Source organism: Scardinius erythrophthalmus (assembly GCF_964197995.2).
Source record: "Scardinius erythrophthalmus genome assembly, chromosome: 11".
In the NCBI taxonomy this organism is placed as follows: Eukaryota; Metazoa; Chordata; class Actinopteri; order Cypriniformes; family Leuciscidae; genus Scardinius; species Scardinius erythrophthalmus.
This window is the reverse complement of record NC_138231.1, coordinates 29,234,090-29,255,947: the sequence shown is the minus strand read 5'-3', so window position 1 is coordinate 29,255,947 and position 21,858 is coordinate 29,234,090. Positions and strand designations below refer to the sequence as shown.

The 21,858-nt window shown below is 39.1% G+C and overlaps 1 protein-coding gene across 1 annotated transcript; it reads left to right on the top strand.

Annotated features, from left to right (window-relative positions):
* Positions 1-13,711: 13,711 nt before the first annotated feature.
* kcnk13b (potassium channel, subfamily K, member 13b) lies at positions 13,712-18,308 on the top strand (the record flags this gene model as incomplete). Its single annotated transcript, XM_081378354.1, has 2 exons — positions 13,712-14,051; positions 17,410-18,308. The coding sequence occupies 2 exons, from the start codon at positions 13,712-13,714 to the stop codon at positions 18,306-18,308; spliced, it is 1,239 nt and encodes a 412-aa protein (XP_081234480.1).
* Between the last annotated feature and the right edge of the window lie 3,550 nt (positions 18,309-21,858).

Below are 21,858 nucleotides of genomic sequence, written 5' to 3'. Positions count from 1 at the left end.
CAAATGTTCCCCCAAATGCTCCTGGTTCTCATGTCTGTGTTTTAATGAAGAGGAAACAGATTGTGACTTGTGCAAATCGCCTGCTTTCTTAATGAGAGAGGCATCAGAATTCAGCTCCAGCGGGGCCTGATTTTTGCATTCAGACCATCTGATACAGCCTCATGTCCGCTGCTATCTCTCTTGTGAACACATCCTCCTTTCATTTGGATTTACTGCTACAGGCTTTCTCACATTGAGTCTCAGTAGGCTACAATATCGGCAAGCAGGGCCTCTATTGTCTGTCCTATTTTCTGCTCCAACAGATATGAGTAGCTGTAGGTAAACAAGCTGTTCAGTTACTGTAATACTGCTCTAATCTATTGTGACGTAAATGCTTGTTTCCGCCACAGAATGAAAAATAAAAAAGGTAATAGCGACTTTTTATCTCACAATTCTGACTTTTTATCTCACAATTGCGAATTTACATCTTACAGAATTGCGTGATATAAAGTCACAATTGTGTTATAAAGTGCAGAATTGTGTGATATAAAGTCGCAACTGTGTGTTAAAAAGTCAGAATTGTGTGATATAAAGTCGCAATTGTGTGATATAAAGTCGCAATTGTGTGTTATAAAGTCAGAATTGTGAGATATAAACTCACAATTGCAAGAAATTCATTTCTTTTTATTTTTAATTTACAACCCGAATTCCGGAAAAGTTGGGACGTTTTTTAAAATTGAATAAAATGAAAACTAAAGGAATTTCAAATCACATGAGCCAATATTTTATTCACAATAGAACATAGATAACATAGCAAATGTTTAAACTGAGAAAGTTTACAATTTTATGCACAAAATGAGCTCATTTCAAATTTGATTTCTGCTACAGGTCTCAAAATAGTTGGCACGGGGCATGTTTACCATGGCGTAGCATCTCCTTTTCTTTTCAAAACAGTTTGAAGACGTCTGGGCATTGAGGCTATGAGTTGCTGGAGTTTTGGTGTTGGAATTTGGTCCTATTCTTGCCTTATATAGATTTCCAGCTGCTGAAGAGTTCGTGGTCGTCTTTGACGTATTTTTCGTTTAATGATGCGCCAAATGTTCTCTATAGGTGAAAGATCTGGACTGCAGGCAGGCCAGTTCAGCACCCGGACTCTTCTACGACGAAGCCATGCTGTTGTAATAGCTGCAGTATGTGGTTTTGCATTGTCCTGCTGAAGTATACAAGGCCTTCCCTGAAATAGACGTCGTTTGGAGGGAAGCATATGTTGCTCTAAAACCTTTATATACCTTTCAGCATTCAAAGAGCCTTCCAAAACATGCAAGCTGCCCATACCGTATGCACTTATGCACCCCCATACCATCAGAGATGCTGGCTTTTGAACTGAACGCTGATAACATGCTGGAAGGTCTTCCTCCTCTTTAGCCCGAAGGACACGGCGTCCGTGATTTCCAACAAGAATGTCAAATTTGGACTCGTCTGACCATAGAACACTATTCCACTTTGAAATAGTCCATTTTAAATGAGCCTTGGCCCACAGGACACGACGGCGCTTCTGGACCATGTTCACATATGGCTTCCTTTTTGCATGATAGAGCTTTAGTTGGCATCTGCTGATGGCACAGCGGATTGTGTTTACCGACAGTGGTTTCTGGAAGTATTCCTGGGCCCATTTAGTAATGTCATTGACACAATCATGCCGATGAGTGATGCAGTGTCGTCTGAGGGCCGGAAGACCACGGGCATCCAATAAAGGTCTCCGGCCTTGTCCCTTACGCACAGAGATTTCTCCAGTTTCTCTGAATCTTTTGATGATGTTATGCACTGTAGATGATGAGATTTGCAAAGCCTTTGCAATTTGACGTTGAGGAAGATTGTTTTTAAAGTATTCCACAATCTTTTTATGCAGTCTTTCACAGATTGGAGAGCCTCTGCTCATCTTTACTTCTGAGAGACTCTGCTTCTCTAAGACATACCTTTTATAGCTAAAAATGTTACAGACGAGACCTGATATCAATTAACTTAATTAGTCACTAGATGTTCTCCCAGCTGAATCTTTTCAAAACTGCTTGCTTTTTTAGCCATTTGTTGCCCCCGTGCCAACTTTTTTGAGACCTGTAGCAGGCATTAAATTTTAAATTAGCTAATTAAGTGGATAAAAGTGTAAAATTTCTCAGTTTAAACATTTGCTATGTTATATATGTTCTATTGTGAATAAAATATTGGCTCATGTGATTTGAAATTCCTTTAGTTTTCATTCTATTCAAATTTAAAAAACGTCCCAATTTTTCCGGAATTCGGGTTGTAGTTTATATCGTAATTCTGACTGTATAACAGCAATTGGGAGATATAAAGTCAGAGTTGCTTGATATAAAGTCGCAATTGCGAAGAAAAAAAGTTAAAAAATAAAGAATTGCGAGATGTAAACTCGCAATCGTGAGATAAAAAATCGCAATTATCTTTTAAAATGTTTTATTTTGTGGTGGAAACAAGCTTCCATATATATCTAAGTGAAACAGCTTCTTGAACAAGAAAAAATATTGGGTTGGACTTGATTTTGTCCATCAGCAATTAATTAGATGGTTATGGTTTGCTATTGCTGTGATGTCATGTGAGTGACAGGTTGCCCCGCCCTCATGCCAGTAAACACATCATCAGAGAAGAGATGAGCTGCAGGAGAGAGGGGAAGTTGTTTTGATTAAAGATTACAAGCGAACATGAATAAAAAAATAAAAAAAAGATGCGCACGGATAAATCATTTAAAATAAATACTGCAGTTTTCGATGAGAAAAAAATTGTCCATTTGATTTCATGTTGACCTTTGAGATTGTGATGTGTGCAGTGCTGTTTGTGTCTTGACCTTGGAGGTTTAATGACAGAGTGTCCCGCTGAAAAACAGGCCGCATCAAGAGAAGAAGAGCAAGGACTAATGGCCCTGTTCGGTCCTGTCCAGGCCTGTAATCACAGCACCAATTTGATCTTTCTTCAGACAGAAGAAGGAAGGTCAGCCTTTCACTGTAATGGGAAAAAGATTTCTCTTGCCTGTCTGTCCGTTTCTTGGAAGCTTTGCTATGTATAAATGCACTGCTGATGGTCAGTAAACAACCATGGCATTAAAAACTTCATATATTCTGTGTTTATGAGTCATAATGTCTATTCAACACACACACACACACACACACACACACACACACACACACACACACACACACACACACACACACACACACACACACACACACACACACACACACACACACACACACACACACACACACACACACACACACACACACACATATATCAATTATTCAAAGGTTTTGGGGTCAGTAAAATTTTTCTTTCCAAAGAAACATACTTTTATTCAGCAAGGATACATTAAATTGATCAAAAGTGACAGTAATGACTAATATATTATATATATATAAAAAAAGCTATTTGAAATAAATGCTGTTCTTTTGCATTTCTATTCATTAAAGAATGTTTTCAGCATTGATAATAATAAGAAATGTTTCTTGGGCAGCAAACCATCATAGAATGATTTCTGAAGAAATTAATTAATTTTAAGCTTCTTTAGCCTCATGCTTCATTCACCCATCCATTATTCATGCTTTTATTGAACTGTTTACCAAACCCACAGCTTTTGGTTGTTTGAGAAACCGTGATATTTATTTCAAAATAAGTGACCTAAAAATCAAAATCTGTTTCTCTGGGGTACAAGCTAAATAAGGCATCAAACTTTTGGGAAAGACTAATCAGGCAACATGGTCGTCCACTTCAGCCTCGACCCACATGCATGTCAATTAATTCTGAATGTCCGAAATTAAGCCTATCTATCATATCTAAGCATGCTATCTTAAGCATATCTACAGTAGTGTAAAAATACATGTGACAAGCAGAAATGTACTCTCCGTGCAGTTTGGTTTCATATGGATTTGAAAAACATTTTCAAAAAAGGTTTAATTTAATAACGTGAACCATCAATTAAAAACTAATATAATATTTTCCTTACCCCTTGAATACATGTGATTGAACATGTCTTAATCATTATTTTCAAAATAAAAATTTAAGATTTTTTTAAATATGTTTTTAAACATATTTTCCAAGGTAAACAATAAAGTTGCTTGCCTCATCAACCTGAATTTCGTCATTTAATAAAGCTTTTATCTTCCTAGTGATATCAGGACAGTTGCACCGCCACGACATTTTTTACTTCATGCACTCAAAAAATATCAAAATATATTTTAATTCATAAATTACAAACATGTTCATCATTGAAGATGTGTATTCAAGTCATTGTTTGTATAAATTGCATTTTTTATGTTAGGAAAAAGTTCTGTCTGAATGTTAGGCTATTTGAACGTTCAAAACGTCCAGTTTTAACTTTTTTTTGGCTATGCGAACATTAAGGACATATTTCAAACATTAGAGGATTGTTACTTTGAATGTGAATGTTCTAAAACAAGTGGCAACATTTAACAAACATTAGACAAAGCATCCAACTAAAATATTCAGAAAAAAAGTCCCATAAACTATGTATAAATAATGTTTTTGTGCTACATTTTGAGAACATTGTTAAAGACCAGATAATTTTAAAAAGGACATTCTTTTTACTGTTCATAACATTGAGAGAACCTTGACAGAACATTAGCCAAAGATCTGAGAATGTTCCCTGCTAGTTAGGTGACAACCATTAGTGTAAAGTAACTGATGTAAAGTAAAGTCATGATGTTAAAGTAGCTATTAAAACAATAGCAAATTTAAAGTCAGTTCATCATTCCAGTGAGGTGGTTTCCTCTGTCGGCTGCATATTTCAAAAATCTATTCACTCCCTCTCTGTTCCAGTGGAGTGGCTAAACTTCAAAGCTTTGAAGGGAATGGACTGATGTTCCTCTTTCTGTGGATAAAAGGTGCTTCGGTTTGTTCTGCAGAGTGACATTGGCTACAGAGTTTCAACTGTGTGCATATGAAACTATTTTCATTCAAGAGACACTTGTCATTAACAGTTTCCTGGTGTGGGACTAATGATTAGGAAGCAGGTGTGAACATTTGAGGAAGTCACATTACAGCAAAAGAGAAGTGACCTCATTTACAACATCATTATCAATCGTTGCAATTCTAACGGGTTTTACTCCGGCGCCTTCAGTTTTGGTGTTTTTGCACCTCTCCTCTTCCTCCATGCCGATGTTTTGATGTCTGTCCCACCAATAGCACCCATCGCCCTCCAGGGAGTTTTGAGGTCTCCCTGACATCAGATGGAATTCTGCAGTGCCGCTGCCCAGTGTCACGGTTCATGGGTCCGTGTTTTCTTCTCTGTGTGTCTGTCTAGTGTTGTCAACTGTCTGATTGCTTGTTTGGGTTTCCTAGCAACCTTGATGATGATTAGTTAATCAGGTTGGCTGCACCTGCAGACTATTAGCACTCCTATATCTGCCTAGCGTTGGCTGTGTTTGTTGTCAGATCGTTATTTTGTACCTGTCCTGTCGTGAGCCTCACAGTGTCTCTCTAGCCCTCAGTTCCTGTTCCAGTCGTGAGTTTGGATTCTGGTCTGGTGAGGATTCTTCTATCCGTTGTGGATTACTGCAAGTCTACGGTGATCATCTTGCTTCCAGGATTTGCATCCATTGCCTTGCTGCCTTTGACTATTTGCCTTGTTTATATTCATTATCACTATTAATAAACTCTTATTCACTTGCACTTGGATCTTGAGTATCTCTGCTGACACCCAGAGGACAGAGCAGTACTTACAAACAAAAAGAGTCATCTGAACTTGGAATTTTGAGTAAGAATGTGATGTGTTGCATAGACTTTTGTGTCCGAAATCAAATACTTCCCTACTATATAGTATGCAAAAACAGTCTGCCAAAAGAGTAGTATGTCCAAATGTAGTATTCGAAAAACAGTAGGAAGTCCCCGGATGACCTACTACTTCCAGGCAGAATTATGAAGTGTGCAGTTGATGGACACTTTTCTTTCCCATGAGGCCATGGGAGGGGATTTATGAATGGAAGTAAACAGATGCCGGTAGGTCATGTGATGTGGCAGCTGTAGTACGTCCGGATATGGGAATACCACCCATATTCATAGTTTATACAGGGGACTTTTTTAACAGTCGAGAAGTAAAATCAAATTCATATGTAGTGCCCATTCTCAGACAGTACGCGATTCCGGACGCAGTGATAGTATTACAGCAGTCAAGCCAAAAAACCTTTCCTGATATTTTTCTAAAGTGCTCTGCAACTCTACTGAAGCCAAAATAACATTTATTTTTCCTTTTGGGCCATAAGCAGGTACACTAACAAAAGTAAAGATTATATTTTGAGATTATATGTGGAGCATTGCTGTCTAAGGCCCTGTTTACACCTGGTATTAAGATGCATTAAAGGACAATTCCGGTGAAAAATGAACCTAGGGGTAATTAACACATGGTTACCGAGTCGATCGTTCCCTGGGATGCGTTTTTATGAAAATCGAATGTAAAGAGTTTTATCTCTAAAAACAGATTAGCGCATAATACTAGTATATGGGGCACAGTGTAAGTAAAAGTAAATCGCTAGTTAATACCACTAACAAGGCTCAAAATAGCCTCACACTAACACGGTAGCATAATGAGGGTCCCTACATGCAAACCGAAGCATCGAGAACTTTGTAAGTGTACAGACAGTTTAATAAGAAGATACTTTAGAAAGACAGTACATTACGCGTTTACAGGCAGCAGGCATCTTGGAAAACAGTCTCGACTAGTCGAGTCACGAACGCCGTGCTAAGTGAGCTGGTCGATAGGAATTGCGTTTGTGAAATCTAACGTAGCACGGCGTTCGTGACTCGACTAGTCGAGACTGTTTTCAAGATGCCTGCTGCCTGTATACGCGTAATGTACTGTCTTTATAAAGTATCTTCTTATTAAACTGTCTGTACACTTACAAAGTTCTCGATGCTTCGGTTTGCATGTAGGGACCCTCATTATGCTACCGTGTTAGTGTGAGGCTATTTTGAGCCTTGTTAGTGGTATTAACTAGTGATTTACTTTTACTTACACTGTGCCCCATATACTAGTATTATGAGCTAATCTGTTTTTAGAGATAAAACTCTTTACATTCGATTTTCATGAAAACGCATCCCAGGGAACGATCGACTCGGTAACCATGTGTTAATTACCCCTAGGTTCATTTTTCACCGGAATTGTCCTTTAAAGGAGACATATCATGCTTTTAAATTGTTCCTTTTTACATATAAATCATACATTTGTAGTCTATATAAAGCGGAACTGCAATGCTTGGGTCTGAATTCCTCATTATTATAGCTCCACAGGCCCCTTTTTTTACCCCTTTTCTGATGTGCTTCTGAAAGCAACTCGTTTTGGTGCGGTCTCTTTAAATAATATTGAGACACTTCATACCCCGCCCCCTCTCCAGGTTGCAGAGGTTCAACTCCACCCCGTTCGGCCATTTTTGTAGTCTGGTAGCAGAGATAGGATTATCTAGCGGCACAGAAACTTTTATACACACGTTATTAACAAAATGTCAACAACGGAAGACTTGTCCAGCCAGCCTTACATGTTCGAGCCAGAGTCGGAGCCGGAGCGAGATGAAAATGAAGACGACGAACCTGCAGAACAACGTCTTCATATGGATGTATCGCAATGGTATTTTACTGTATTTACACATGAAACTTTGGTCTTCCGACCTTTTACCACCGTGTCGATTTATTTTGATTAATATGTCCGAGGGAGAGAGAGCAAGACAGCGTCTAGTTTGGAGACGGTGATGTCTTGTTTACACTTTCGCCTGGCTCTGAAGAGAGAGAGTGCGCGCGCGTGCGACCGGGTCTCTCTGCTCGTTCTTTCAGTTAAACATGCTCCTGTCACAAGCGCGGCAGTTCATCTAAATTAGACGGTGTAATGAAGCGTGTGGGTTACTACATCCAACAACCGAACATTTTAACTTACCCTCTCATAACTTCTGCACCCTTTAGCTTGGACTACAAAATTGCAGCGAGAAATAATAATGGCGGATTGCTCGAAGTGTTGGGCCGGAAGTCAATGTCCTTATTTGGCAGTTCCACTGCAAATACTGTGACGTATTAGTTCAAAAAACGTCATAGATAACAGAAAAATCTGAACCGGTTGAAAAATATGACCAAAACAGAATATAAAGATATCAACGAAGCACCTGAAGAGAATAATTTCATCTTTTCTGTACTTCTAAACACTCCAAATATACAACAAAATGCATTTAAGGGCTAAAAAAGTGCATTTAGCATGATATGTCCCCTTTAAGATCGGATCACAAGTGGATGACGCTAAATACAGGTGTAAACAGGGTCTAAAATGTTTTGAGCTTGTCCACTTTCGAACACTTCTAGAGGAAGTCGAAAATGCATTTGACCAGATTGCTTAGTGGAAACTCTCATGCGGTCGAACAGCCACAAGAGACCGCCTCCTATCCGCCTACTGACCTAATGCATAAACATTATGGGAAGCGCTAGTAAGACGGGATTTAAACTTTGTTGGCTGAAGACTCAAGTTTGGTTTGAAGATGTAAAACGTACCAAGCACGATGTTCTCTTGCCATTCCTGATTTCTAACACACATTCACAGCATTCGGCGTGGTCTTGCGGCTGTCAGAGCAGAAACTAAAGCTGCTGCTCTCCACATCCCAGACAGCAACAGTGCCAGCCCAGATCCGGCCCACATCTAGTAAGCGTCGAATAATGCTGTCTGGTAAGTTTTTGCGTCATCTCCGTGCGCGTTCATATGTAATTTGTGCTTTTGTCCATTAGATTGAAAGATCTGAAAAGGTTCATACATTTATCCACCCGTAGACCCTCGCCTTGAAGAAATCAGGACAGAAGTGGTTGAAAGTGGACAAAAGAGACGGATTAAAGCATCAGGTGTAAACGTGAATGTGTCTCCCTCATCTACGTGAGACCAGAAGAGACTTAAGGTACATTTACACCATGTTGTAATTACAGTAATTACGAGATTTCAACTTCACATCCTCATAGAGCTCGTAATTAAAACTTGTAAACTAGGAATTTTCTGAGAGCTCCTAGTTGTACCACCTGACCACTGCAGATTCATTTAGGCGTTGATAGTGTTGCCAATGAAACTCATAAGTAACATGTTTTCATCTAGAAATTACGGTAATCACGACATGACATGAAAGGGGAGGGGTGGGGGAAATGTGGGAGTCTTCACATTTCTAACAATTGGAAATACTCAACTCACTCTTCTCTATGCAATAACAATTCCTTTGAATACCATGCTATTACACTTACAACTCCCATTAAGATCCATATTGTAGTTATTTATTGCCCCCCAGGTCAACTGGGAACCTTTGTTGGAAACTGGATGTGCTGCTGCCCTCATTCACTGAGGATGGCACCCCACTTGTATTATTTGGCGATTTCAACATTCATCTAGAAAAGCCTTATGCAACAGACGTCATCTCTCTCCTAGCCTCATTCGATCTCAAATGGCTCACCACATGTACTCACAAATCAGGCAACCAACTTGACCTTATTTACACACGCAACTGCATCACAGACAACATTTTGGTGATACCTCTGCACATTTCCGATAATTTCTTCATTACTTTTAATCTTCAACTTGTGCACCTCCAACCCCTCTACCAGTTACTTTCAGACGAAACCTGCGCTCACTTTCTCCATCTTCTCTTCCCTCACCCTCACAATTCTCCTCTCTGGATGTGAATACCGCAACGGATACTTTATGTTCCACTTTAACTTCTACTCTAGACAATATCTGCCCTCTCTTCTCCAGGCCAGCACGTGCTACTACCTCTAATCCCTTTTTATCTGATGTTCTTCGTGAACACCGGACCAAACTCAGGGCAGCAGAGAGGAAATGCTGCAAATCAAAAGACCCATCTGACCTTAGCATTTATCAGCCTTTGCTCTCATCCTTTTCTGTTGAAGGTCATGCTGCAAAATAAGATCAACAGCGCTTCTAACACACAAACACTTTTCAAAACATTCAACTCTCTCCTCTGTCCCCCTTCACCACACACCCACCTCCTCTTTAACTGCTGATTATTTTGCTAATTTCTTGACCGACAAAACAACAACCATCAGCAGTCAGTTCTCAGCTTCACACACACACAAACCCAGACCAACCACACCCTCAGCCAGAAATCTTTTCTCCACTAACGGAGGCAGAAATATCTAAACTCCTTCTCTCCAGTCATCCTACCACCTGCCCTCTAGATCCCATCCCCTCACACCTTCTACAAGCCATCTCTCCCACACTTCTACCAGCACTCACACACATCAACAACTCATCCCTCAATACTGGCATTTTCCCTACTGCATTCAAGCAGGCTCGGGTAACCCCACTGCTTAAAAACCCACATTAAACACATCACTTGTAGAGAGTTACAGACCTATCTCTCTCCTACCATTCATAGCGAAAACGCTTGAACGAGTTGCTTTCAACCAAGTCTTTCCTATCTCAGAATAACCAGCTGGACGCCAACCAATCTGGTTTCAAGAAAGGCCATTCAACCGAGACTGCATTATTGTCGGTCACAGAAGCCCTGCGGATTGCGAAATCTGCTTCCAAATCTTCAGTTCTCATTCTCCAGGATCTGTCTGCTGCCTTCGACATCAGATCCTTCTGTCCATCCTCTCATCACTGGGCATCACAGGAGCTCCACTGCACTGGTTTGAATCCTTTCTCACAGGTAGGTCTTTCAGGGTTGCCTGGAGAGGCATCCAAAGCACATCAAATGATCACAAGCGTTCCCCAGGGTTCAGTGCTTGGACCCCTCCTCTTCTCCATTTACACTACATCACTGGGACCCATCATACAGGCACATAGTTTCTCTCACCATTGCTATGCTGATGACACATAGCTCTACCTCTCATTTCAATATATGATCCCACAGTAGCTGCACGTATCTCAAGCTGTCTGGCGGACATCTCAACATGGATGAAACAACATCACCTGCAGCTCAACCTGGCAAAGACTGAGCTTCTCACCTTCCCTGCCAATCCGTCTCTACAGCACGATTTCACCATCCAACTAGGTTCATCATCAATCACCCCATCAAGGTCGGTCAGAAATCTTGGAGCAATATTTGATGACCAGCTGACCTTCAAAGACCACATCGCAAAGACAGCTCGATAATGCAGGTTTGCACTGCACAACATCGGGAAGATCAGGCCTTTCTGAGCATGCAACACAACTTCTCGTCCAGGCCCTGGTCATTTCTAGGCTGGATTACTGCAATGCTCTTCTGGGTGGACTTCCATCATGTGCAAATAAACCTCTACAATTGATTCAGAATACTGTAGCTCGTCTTGTCTTCAACGAGCCCAAAAGGGCCCACGTCAAACCTCTCTTCATCTCTCTGCACGGGCTACCACTCGCTGCTCGCATCAAGTTCAAGGCATTGACGCTTGCTTACAGGTCTATCACAGGGTCAGCTCCCTCCTACTTTCACTCACTCCTACGAGTCTACATCCCTACCAGAAGCCTACGATCGGTCAATGAGCGACGACTCGTGGCACCATCACAGAGAGGCACAACATCACTCTCCAGAACATTCTCATTCACGGTTCCTTGCTGGTGGAATGATCTCCCCACCCTCATCCGGAATGCAGAATCCCTGACAACATTCAAAAGACAGCTGAAAACTCATATCTTCCATTAGCACTTAACCTCGTAAAAAAAGAAACAATTCAATTTCCTTGAATCCCTCCCTTGTCTGGCTTGTGCTAAGCAATGTCTGAAACTTGGTATTTTGAGCACCTCTTGCATTGTTTGCCTTTTCATGATGACTCGCTTGCTGTAGTCCTCATTCAAGTCGCTTTGGATAAAGGCGTCTGCTAAATGACAATGTAAATGTAAAGCAGTATTATATTTTCTTCTATCCTCTCTCTATAGGCCAATTCACACTTCTGTGTGTTAACATGACTTTGACAGTTTGACATTAAAATCCTATTATTTGATACAAATAACTGTACGGTGACAATAAAGGGGTGGTTGTCAGGCTGGACTCATTATTGGGTGCACCAGTTCCCCCTCTGCCGCCCCTGTGGAGCCGGGCCAGATTTGAACGTAATCCTAATCACCAAGGTCCTGAAAACTTTCTAAGGACAAGCACATTTTTGAGCTCTAAAAATAACGCAATGCATCAGACTTCAAAGCTCTGTGCAATGTCTAAACTAATCGATCGGACAGTTTAGGGCCGAATCTATAAATACATTGTGTCTGTCTGTCTTAAATGCATAATGGATTTTCGTTTCCCTGTTCGAACAGTGACATTTACAGAAGTTGCCTCTGGACGTCCCAGAGTAAATGCTGAAAATTTCCCAACCAGATTCAAAAGGTCATACACTATTGATCACAATGAAGTATTCCCACCGCACAGTCTAATCTAATAACGTGCATAATGTTACACAGATAGTCGTGACAAGACTTTTGTGCATGTCAATGGTGTGATGTTCATTCTTTTATCGGTATTAAATTATTCAAAAACACATTGAAAGTTTCAATATTGCTTGAATACACTACACGTCTTCTTGTATGATATAACATGTTGCTGTTAGTTGTTTGTTTTGTAGTCCTTTGTAGTTTTTCTTGCTGATTAGTTCCTGATTGTTCCCAGGTGTATATGGATGTTATGTGTGTATACTTGCTGTCAGTTTTGTTTGCCTTCCTTGCCGGTGTCTGGATTCATCAGTTTTGCCTGGATTTACTTTTATTATGTTTGTTTGAATAAATGTTTGCTGCATCTGGATCCTACTTTTGTTCCTCTGAAACAGCCACCATTACAAGGATCATGTGACACTGAAGACAGGAGTAATGGTGCTGAAAATTACATTTTACATTGTAATATTTCATAATATTACTGATTTTACTGTATTTTTGATCAAATAAATGCCTTGGTGAGCAGATGAGACTTCTTTCAAAATGTATTATGTAAACTTAATTATCTGAAAAACTTTTGTCAGCCAAATCCATATCATGTGGTTTGGCTGACAAGCAGAAAGCAATTTTGTTATTATGTGACCAAATCAAAAATAGACCTCATGATTGTGTTTCAATGTCATTGAGTTAAAAAACAAAAACAAATATCAAACATATTTATGATACTTTTTTATGAAAATGCACATTTGAGTCAAATGGAGTAGCCCTAAAAATGTGATATTAATAACCCTAAAAAAATCTACCTTGAAAAGTATGCCTGAAAATACTTTAAAAATAAGTGATTAATGAAAGTAAAAAAAATAATAATATGGTTCCACCATATTTTCATAGTCATTAAATAAGCAGGCTATTTGTATAGAATTTTTTTTTTAAATGAAACCAACATGAATGATATTTTCAACAACTTGGCTTAGTCTATGTGTTTTAAATTAGATGTTTAAAAAGATTTCTCCTTTTTGTCATATCGGGCACCCTCAGTGATAGTCATGAACCCGTGTGTGTGTGTGTGTATATGTGTGTGTGACCTCCTCTGACGCCACTGAGCGGATCCACGCGCGCTCTTGGAGAGGTTGGGGTCACACAGTCCATCACTGCGCTGGAGACAAAGCGCATCATGCTGGAGGATCGGTTCCGGCAGAAACTGAACATTTCGAGCAGAATAACGCTCGAAGATCCCAGAAACATTTGGACGCAGACCTCTGAACAGAAAAAAATGCATGATCCATGATGAACTGGGATGTGGTGGTTCATCTGTTCCAATAATATTGCTATAAAATAATGGCTTGCCGGGCTGGATGCTGCTGCAACAGCATCGGTACCCTAAATGAAGACAATGCGAGATTTCTAATGCTGGCTTTGTTAATCATCATCTACCTGTTATGTGGGGCAGCGGTGTTTTCGGCTCTGGAGCATCCGAAGGAGAAGCTCGCCAAGGAGAGATGGGCTCAGAGGATCGAGCAGTTCACGCACAAGTACAACCTGAGTCAAGACGACCTGAATAACTTCCTGAGGAACTATGAGGAGGCCAATGTGGCGGGAATCCGTGTGGACGCGACCAGACCGCGATGGGATTTTGCGGGAGCTTTTTATTTCGTCGGAACTGTGGTTTCAACTATCGGTGAGCTGCCAAGACAACCTTAAACTTGCATGATAGTTAGACAAAAATGTCAGACTATAAAATTTCAAAGTCCGTTTTAATCTATTTTTGTGATTTTAGCCAGCACAAGTACATTAAAGTAACATGTGCAACAGGTCCTTTTACCAATTGGTTCGCATACAGACAGCGACTAGATGGATTTTATCACGCAGTGGTTTATTTAACTATTTTTAATCAAGATTGAATGGTTTTTAAAACATCTAATTCTTGAGACATGCACTGTAAAAATAAATAAAAAACAATTCATAATTTGTTAGCACAACCTTTTTTATTTTGTCAAATCAACTTACAACTAACATAATATTTTGAGTTTCTGCTGATGAAACCAATCTCCTTCATTGTAGTCATTTCAATGGACTTAAAATTCTAAGGCAACCAGTTTACTTACTTTTTTAAGTTAAACCAACAATAATTGCCATTTGTTTTTACAAAAGCTATTTGCACTTTGGAATTAGAATCTGAGCTGCAGGTCACTGTGCAAACCAATCTATTTAATATTTTCTATATATATATATTACATTATTGCATTATCTAAAACAACCTGGCTTTACCTCAGTACAAAAGTTCACACGCAGTATACTACTTTCTGTCACCTTCAGATATTTGTAAAATGAATAGGCTATTCAATTCAGACTTCTTCCCAAAGATCCTCTTTATATATGTATTTCATCTGCTTACAGTTAAACATCACACTCTGGTGAGTTTTATAATCAGAATTATGACAAAAAGTATAGATATAAAATACTTTTCATAATTCTGATGATCTCATCCACGATGTTAACTAAATCGCACAAATTAAAAGACATTGTTTGCGATTTTTCGATCCTTTTTCTCATTTTCAGCAGGTCATATTACTAGCTGAAGCACCAGAAAAAGAAATATGTGTGCAATGTGCAAAAAAGCAGTTATTTTGTTAAGACATTTGCCAACGATTTTCTGTCTGACTCTTGACAATTCAATAGATGGAGCTTGAAATCAGTTTGAATCAATCATCTCGTTCATTTATTCATTGAAGTGAATGCTAAGCTTGTCAACACTTCTAACACATACTTGACACATCTGATAGTGTAGAGCTATATTGAGGAAAAACACACATTTCTGTGAAGAAGCAAGAGATTAAACCTATATGTGAAAATCTTTGAACATGATAAACAGATTAACCGCAAACAGAATTCCAATCCAATTTTGATTGGTACATAAACCTTTTTCAGCTTTGTAGCCTGCTTTGCCTTAGAATAAGTGCAACATCAATGAAAACTATTCAGTTCAGGAGAACTTTAAATTTAGTATCTCCATAAACCAAGTTCAATTCTCAGCATGTGTCAGATTTGTCTTTGCAAAAGGGCTTCTGAGAATATTAAATGCATCAGATCTTTTTTCTATGCAGTCTTACGGCTGGCATTTCATGCACAAAAAAAATGAGACGTGGTTAAAGAAACAGGCAGAGCAGGGGAAGTTTATTTTAGCCTCATTAATATTTACTCTTATCCTCTACTGATGCTTGTATAGACTATTCATATCATGGATATGAACAGTGGACAGTTATCCAGGGCATAGTTGCATAATAGCCAAAGCATTTAGTCTTATTCATTACTAGTTTAATTCATGCACCTAATTTCAGGTTATCAATAGACACACATTAGGAAAAGGTCTTCGTAAATGTGCCAGTGGGTGAAACATCTCAGGATTTAATTGCAATGAAATCGGTAAGATGACCAATGCAAGAAAAAAAAAAAAAAAAAAAAAAAACTAGAGGTAAGGCTGCCGTCACCAATGGCAACCGATTCCTAGTGTTTTGAGAAGAAGGGAAAGTGGGGTTGTCTGGATGCTGGAGGTGATTGGAGCCCGGGGTTCACATGGGATTTGGAGCACATGCGGCTCATTAAAGGACAATTACAGCCTAGTTTCTAATTAGCCCATAGCAGTTGCATGTGCTAATCCATTGTAGTTATGCAGTGGCTGAAGGGTTTTTATGAGTACAGCTTCTCAATTTGTTTTGATGTCTTTAGATTATATCAGGTGACTTATATGGAATTACTTTGGCAAAACACAATGTACTTGTTCACACTGACTGGGGAATCTGTTTTTTCTGATTTTTGAGACCAACTGCAAGTTACATGCGGCCAGATCTGGGGTGCGTTTCCCGAAAGCATCGTTGGCCAACTATGGTCGCAAGTTCCGTCGTTACCAATAGAGTTCAATGGACATTGCGATGAACTTGCGACCATAGTTGGCCAACGATGCTTTCGGGAAACGCACCCCTGATCGTTTCTGTTCAAACTTTCTAGCTTGGTCCACATTGGTTGTGATGATAACAACGCAAACTTGTGTAGGCTCAACATGCGTGAGAATTTAACAATGGATCTTTAGACTTAATCATGCGTCTAAATCACATTCGACGCAGACAAAAACATAAAAACAACAACAGATGGAATAAAAAATGTTTTAATGTTGCAACACCTGATACAGGGTTATTCAATTCAATTCACATTGATTTGTATATTCACAAAGCAGCTTTAAATTCATGTTTCTATATATTACATTACAATTGACATTATCAGAGGTGACTGTTCAAGAAAATACAAATCATACAGTTAGCTAACATGTATAATTTTAGATAGAAACCATGATAAGCAATTATTAAGTTGTCATCAAAATATATAAAAAAATTGTTGATTAAGAGTTGGCATTATTATATTTACTTTAAATAATATAAACATTATATATATATATATATATATATACTTAATTTTTTATTTCCGCTGGTTGCTAAGATCACATTTATCATTTCCATAGCTTAACCTGATGCACTAAAATAACTAAAACTAAAATAAAAAAAGAATAAAAACTATAAAATGACAAAAACACACGACAAAATTACTAAAACTTTAAAATTAAAATCTAAAACTAAAAAATTATTCAAAATATTATTAAAAACTATAATAGTATTTCAATCATAAAAAAAGTACTGACCTGATGTACCAACTTGTCACACAATCAAAAAAACGATTTTAATTAAATAGGTGGATTTCCAGTTTTTTATTTTTTTTTTTTTTTTTTTACTGTTCAGACTTAAAAAGAAACTAAACTAAACAAATGGAAGGTAGGTTGAGGAACCAGAAGCAAATGTAATAAGTAATAACTATAAAAGACATTTACAAATTATATTAAATGTGATATATTATTAAAAAAGATAGTATATTGAGTGGCACTATAAAGAACATTTTCTTGCAGCCTGTATTATACATTGCGCTTGCTGTGATAGCATTATAATGGGTATAAATCTAACATCCTCATTTTGTGTGTGTGTGTGGCACAGGTTTTGGGATGACGACACCCGTCACTATTGCCGGAAAGATCTTCCTGATCTTTTATGGGCTTATTGGTTGCGCCGCCACCATTTTGTTCTTTAACCTCTTCCTGGAACGTGTCATCACCGTGATCGCCTTTGTTCTGAAGTTCTGCCACGAGTGCAGAGAACGCCGCAAAGCCAGTCCGGCCCAAAACAGCCACCGTCCCTCCGCCGGCAACAGAGAGCGGCGCACGGACAGCTTGGCCGGCTGGAAACCCTCGGTGTACTGCGTGATGCTCATCTTAGGAGTCGCCGCCATCTTGGTCTCCTGCTGCGCGTCCGCCATGTATTCTGCGGCCGAGGGTTGGGACTACCTGGACGCCCTCTATTTCTGTTTCGTGGCTTTCAGCACCATTGGTTTTGGGGATATGGTGAGCAACCAGCGTGAGATGTACATGGCTCAGGCGGCCTACAGGGTGGGCAACTTCCTTTTCATTCTAACAGGAGTGTGTTGCATCTACTCGCTGTTCAACGTCATTTCCATCGTGATCAAGCAAGTTCTCAACTGGCTTCTGCGGAGGCTGGAGACTCCCTGCCGCTGCCCAGGCCGAGGGAACCGCCACACTCGGAGGAACGCGGTCGTCCCGGGCCACATGAGAACCCGACGGGAAACCTCCATCGAGACTGACGCGGTCAATGACAGCGAGGCGGATGGACGGCGGATGTCTGGAGAGATGATCTCCATGAAAGACTTTCTGGCCGCTAATAAAGTTAATCTGGCCATCATGCAGAAGCAGCTGTCAGAGATGGCTAACGGACATCCTCGCCAGTTAGGCAGCAGCTCGCGCCACAATGAGTTCTCCGGAGGGGTCGGAGCGCTGGGAATCATGAACAACCGGTTGGCAGAGACCAGTGTAGATAGATAAATCCACCATTTAGAGATGTGAAGTAACCAGAGGGACCCACAGCAAATTGTGATCACTTTTTCAACCCCCCGAAAGAAGCCGAGCAAATAATTTACCATACAGGCAAAAAAGGCTCAATTGTCTACACTTAAAAATAAAGGTTCTTTATTGGCATTGATGGTTCCAGAAAGAACTCCATGGAATCTTTCCATTCCACACAAGGTTCTTTCGATTATTCAAATGTTCTTCACACAAAGAAAAATGGTTCTTTTATAAACTGTTCTGGCATTGCTGCAGAAACCCCCTCTTGGAAATAGCATCGAGATGTATGAAGCGCAGCTTACACAGAAGACACTTTTCAAACCATGCAGCTCTCTGTTGGTCAACATGGTGAATTCAACTGAATGCAATGCGAAATCTGTGTGGGAAAAACTTTTTTGTGTGGATTCCTGTTAAAATGAGTAGATTAAGCCTCTGAAAATTCACAGAACAACAGTAAATGTGACCACAACTTAACTCTTATCCTTTGGGTCTCATTCACTAATAATTGCGTACAAATGTTCTTTGGTACAAGGTTCTCATGCTAAATTTATGGTGGAGGTGGATTCGCAAAATGTGTGTATGCAGATTAAATGGGTCTTACAAAGGCCATATTATGCCCTTTTACAAAGTCCTGATTTGTTTTTGGGGTCTACTAAAAAAGGTTTAAACATTATTTTAGCACCTCTCTTCCCAGTCTGTCAGTAACACTGAAAAAGCCTAAGTAGATCGTAGAATCATTGCCATTGCCACCATCTTATTTCACAGTGTTTTTGAGAAACACAGCCCTGTTTAGTTACGGTCTCTATGTAGCCCCTCCTCCCAAAAAGTGCAATGTGCTTTGATTGGTCGGCTGGAAAAGTATGTTGTGATTGGTCACCCTCTTTGAGTGTTTCAGAAACGAGTTTCAACACACTACTTTGTAACTTTGCAGACCTTTAACATGCTCAAACAGCAACATTATACAATAAAGAAAGTTGAAAATGAAAAAAGGATAATAGGTCCTCTTTTATGTTGATGAATATGGATAATAATTATGTTAGTGATTTGGTAATACACGCCCAAACATCTCCATATAAGGACGCATGACTTCATCTGTACAGCCATTCGTCACGCCCTGCAAATGCCCTAAAATAATGTTTGTTTGAGTAAAGCAAAGATTAAAGAATCTCAAAACCAGTTGAAAACAATAAAAACCTTAGGTCTTTAGACAGCACATTATTGGCTGTATCTTTATGCAGAACCTTTCACAGTTTGAGCTACAATCATATTTTTACACTGCACTATTTTAAAAATGCAATTTTGTTTACATTCACTATTCATATCATTGTACAAGTAAATATTTTAAGATATATATATATATAATATCTAAGATAAGATATTTAAATATCTATGAATATATACACTACTGTTCATGGGTTTGTTTTTAAAAGAAAGTAATACTTTTATTTAGCAAGAACACAATAATTTAAAAGTGACAATAAAGAGCTTAAATATTTACATTGTTACAAAACATTTCTGTTTCAAATAAATGCTGTTCTTAATATTTTTATATTCAACTTTGATAATAATTAGAAATGTTTCTTGAGCATCAGATTATCATATTAGAATGAGTTCTGAAGGATCATGTGACTCTGAAGACTGGAGTAATGATGCTGAAAATTAAATTGTAGTATGTTTCACAATATTACTGGTTTTGGGTTTTTCCGATCAAATCAATGCAGCCTTGGTGTATAAAAACGTTTTGAATGGTAGTCTAATCATAGGTTGTTTAGGAAGGTACTGTATATATATACATATTCATGTTTCTGAGCTGAGGCCACCAGGAGGAAGTCTGTGGTTTTTGCATACGTGTGCTTAAATCCGAAAGAGCAAACTTTTTGATCGATCATGATTTTTGAGTGAATATGATTGTACAGTTAGTGAATGAGACCCTTTGTGAACAAAATAATGTATTGCTGCTGATTTTGGACTTGAAGAAATTTGAGCCGCTGTGCTGTTCAACATCTTTCACACAAACTTCACTAATTGTAAACTTGTAGAGTGCATTCATTTGAAAACAAACCGGTGTACAATAGTTTTCCTGCATATTTCAGCACTGTCACAGTATGCTTATATATTCATTATGTCTAACTTTAAAGGAGAAGTGTGACATTTACGCATTGGTAGATCAATGGAGTATGTGGGAAATGAATCATTTGCTCTCATTGCATCAATTGTACTTAGAATCTGTTTCTATGGGAACTTTTCTACGAATAGAATAGACAGTCTATGAAATCTGCATGAATAATGTCTTAATTCATTAAGGCAAATACATCTTGAACTTTGTGTCTTCCCCATCACACAATCACAAGTAGAAGCAAAGTCATATCATACTTGCTGTCATATTCTATTTGCTTCACAGATTGACGTGAAAGGACATAATAAACTCCAATCAAAAACGGTTTGTGTCACGTTAACCAAATAAATAAATAAATATTGTCCTCAGTGATGCCTTTGTTATTGTTTGTGAGTGTGTATGTGGCTGAAATACTCATATAGCTCATGGTTTTTAGCATTTAGAGTAGCAGAACTCAGACATAAAGATGGAACGAAATGTGTTTAGATCACATTGCCGAAGCGATGATGTTAGGAGGTTGCTATGGAAACTATAACTCTTTATGTGCAAGAAGGATACCTCAAATCCACCAGACTTAGATGATAAACATAGCAGGAGTCCTGTTGTTCCATTGGGTGAGATGTTTTGGCCAGTGTTGTTCTGAACAGAGGAGCTTTACAGTGGCTCTGTGTGGAGGCTGTGAGTAGTCACGACTGCCTTTGTTTCTGGCTCTCCGGCGCTGGATCTGAGAGGACCCCCTGCAAACCTGCCAAAACATGACAGAGAAGCAATCAGTGTGCTTCAGGAAATCAGGAAACAGTGTGGAATCGAAAAATGATGGTGGTGAAAATAGCCCATGACCTACATTTAGTAAATAAGATGACCAACAATCAGAGATGCATGTGACATCAAAGACACTGAAGTTCATAAACCTATGAAAGCAGACAGATCATAAATATATATATATATATATATATATGCTGTTTAGATGCTCAAGAAAAAATAACCTTATTATTATCAATGTTAAAATCAGTTGTGCTGCTTAAAGTCCTACTGAAGTGCCTTGAAACGCACAGCTTTATTCAATGTGAAACAGGAAGACAGGATGGGACATATAGAACAGCTCCTCCCCTTTTTTGAAATAGCCAATAGCGTTTAGTTTATACCACAGCTCAACCAGGGGCCTATATAATGAAGCCGGTTTAGGTTGCTAGCCAGGTATGTTTTAGATTAGTTTGCACCAACCCTGGGTTTTAGGCACCATGAAAGTAGTTTGGCTTTTAGCAGTGTTCATCATCATAGTAACTCCGCTCCACGGCTAACCTGGTCCGGGGCAGGTTATGTTCCAGGTAAGAGGTTGCAAACCGAACTTGGACCAATCAGCTGTGAGCAAAGTGACATATGTCTGATGCGATAAAGTCACTCTACCTGTTT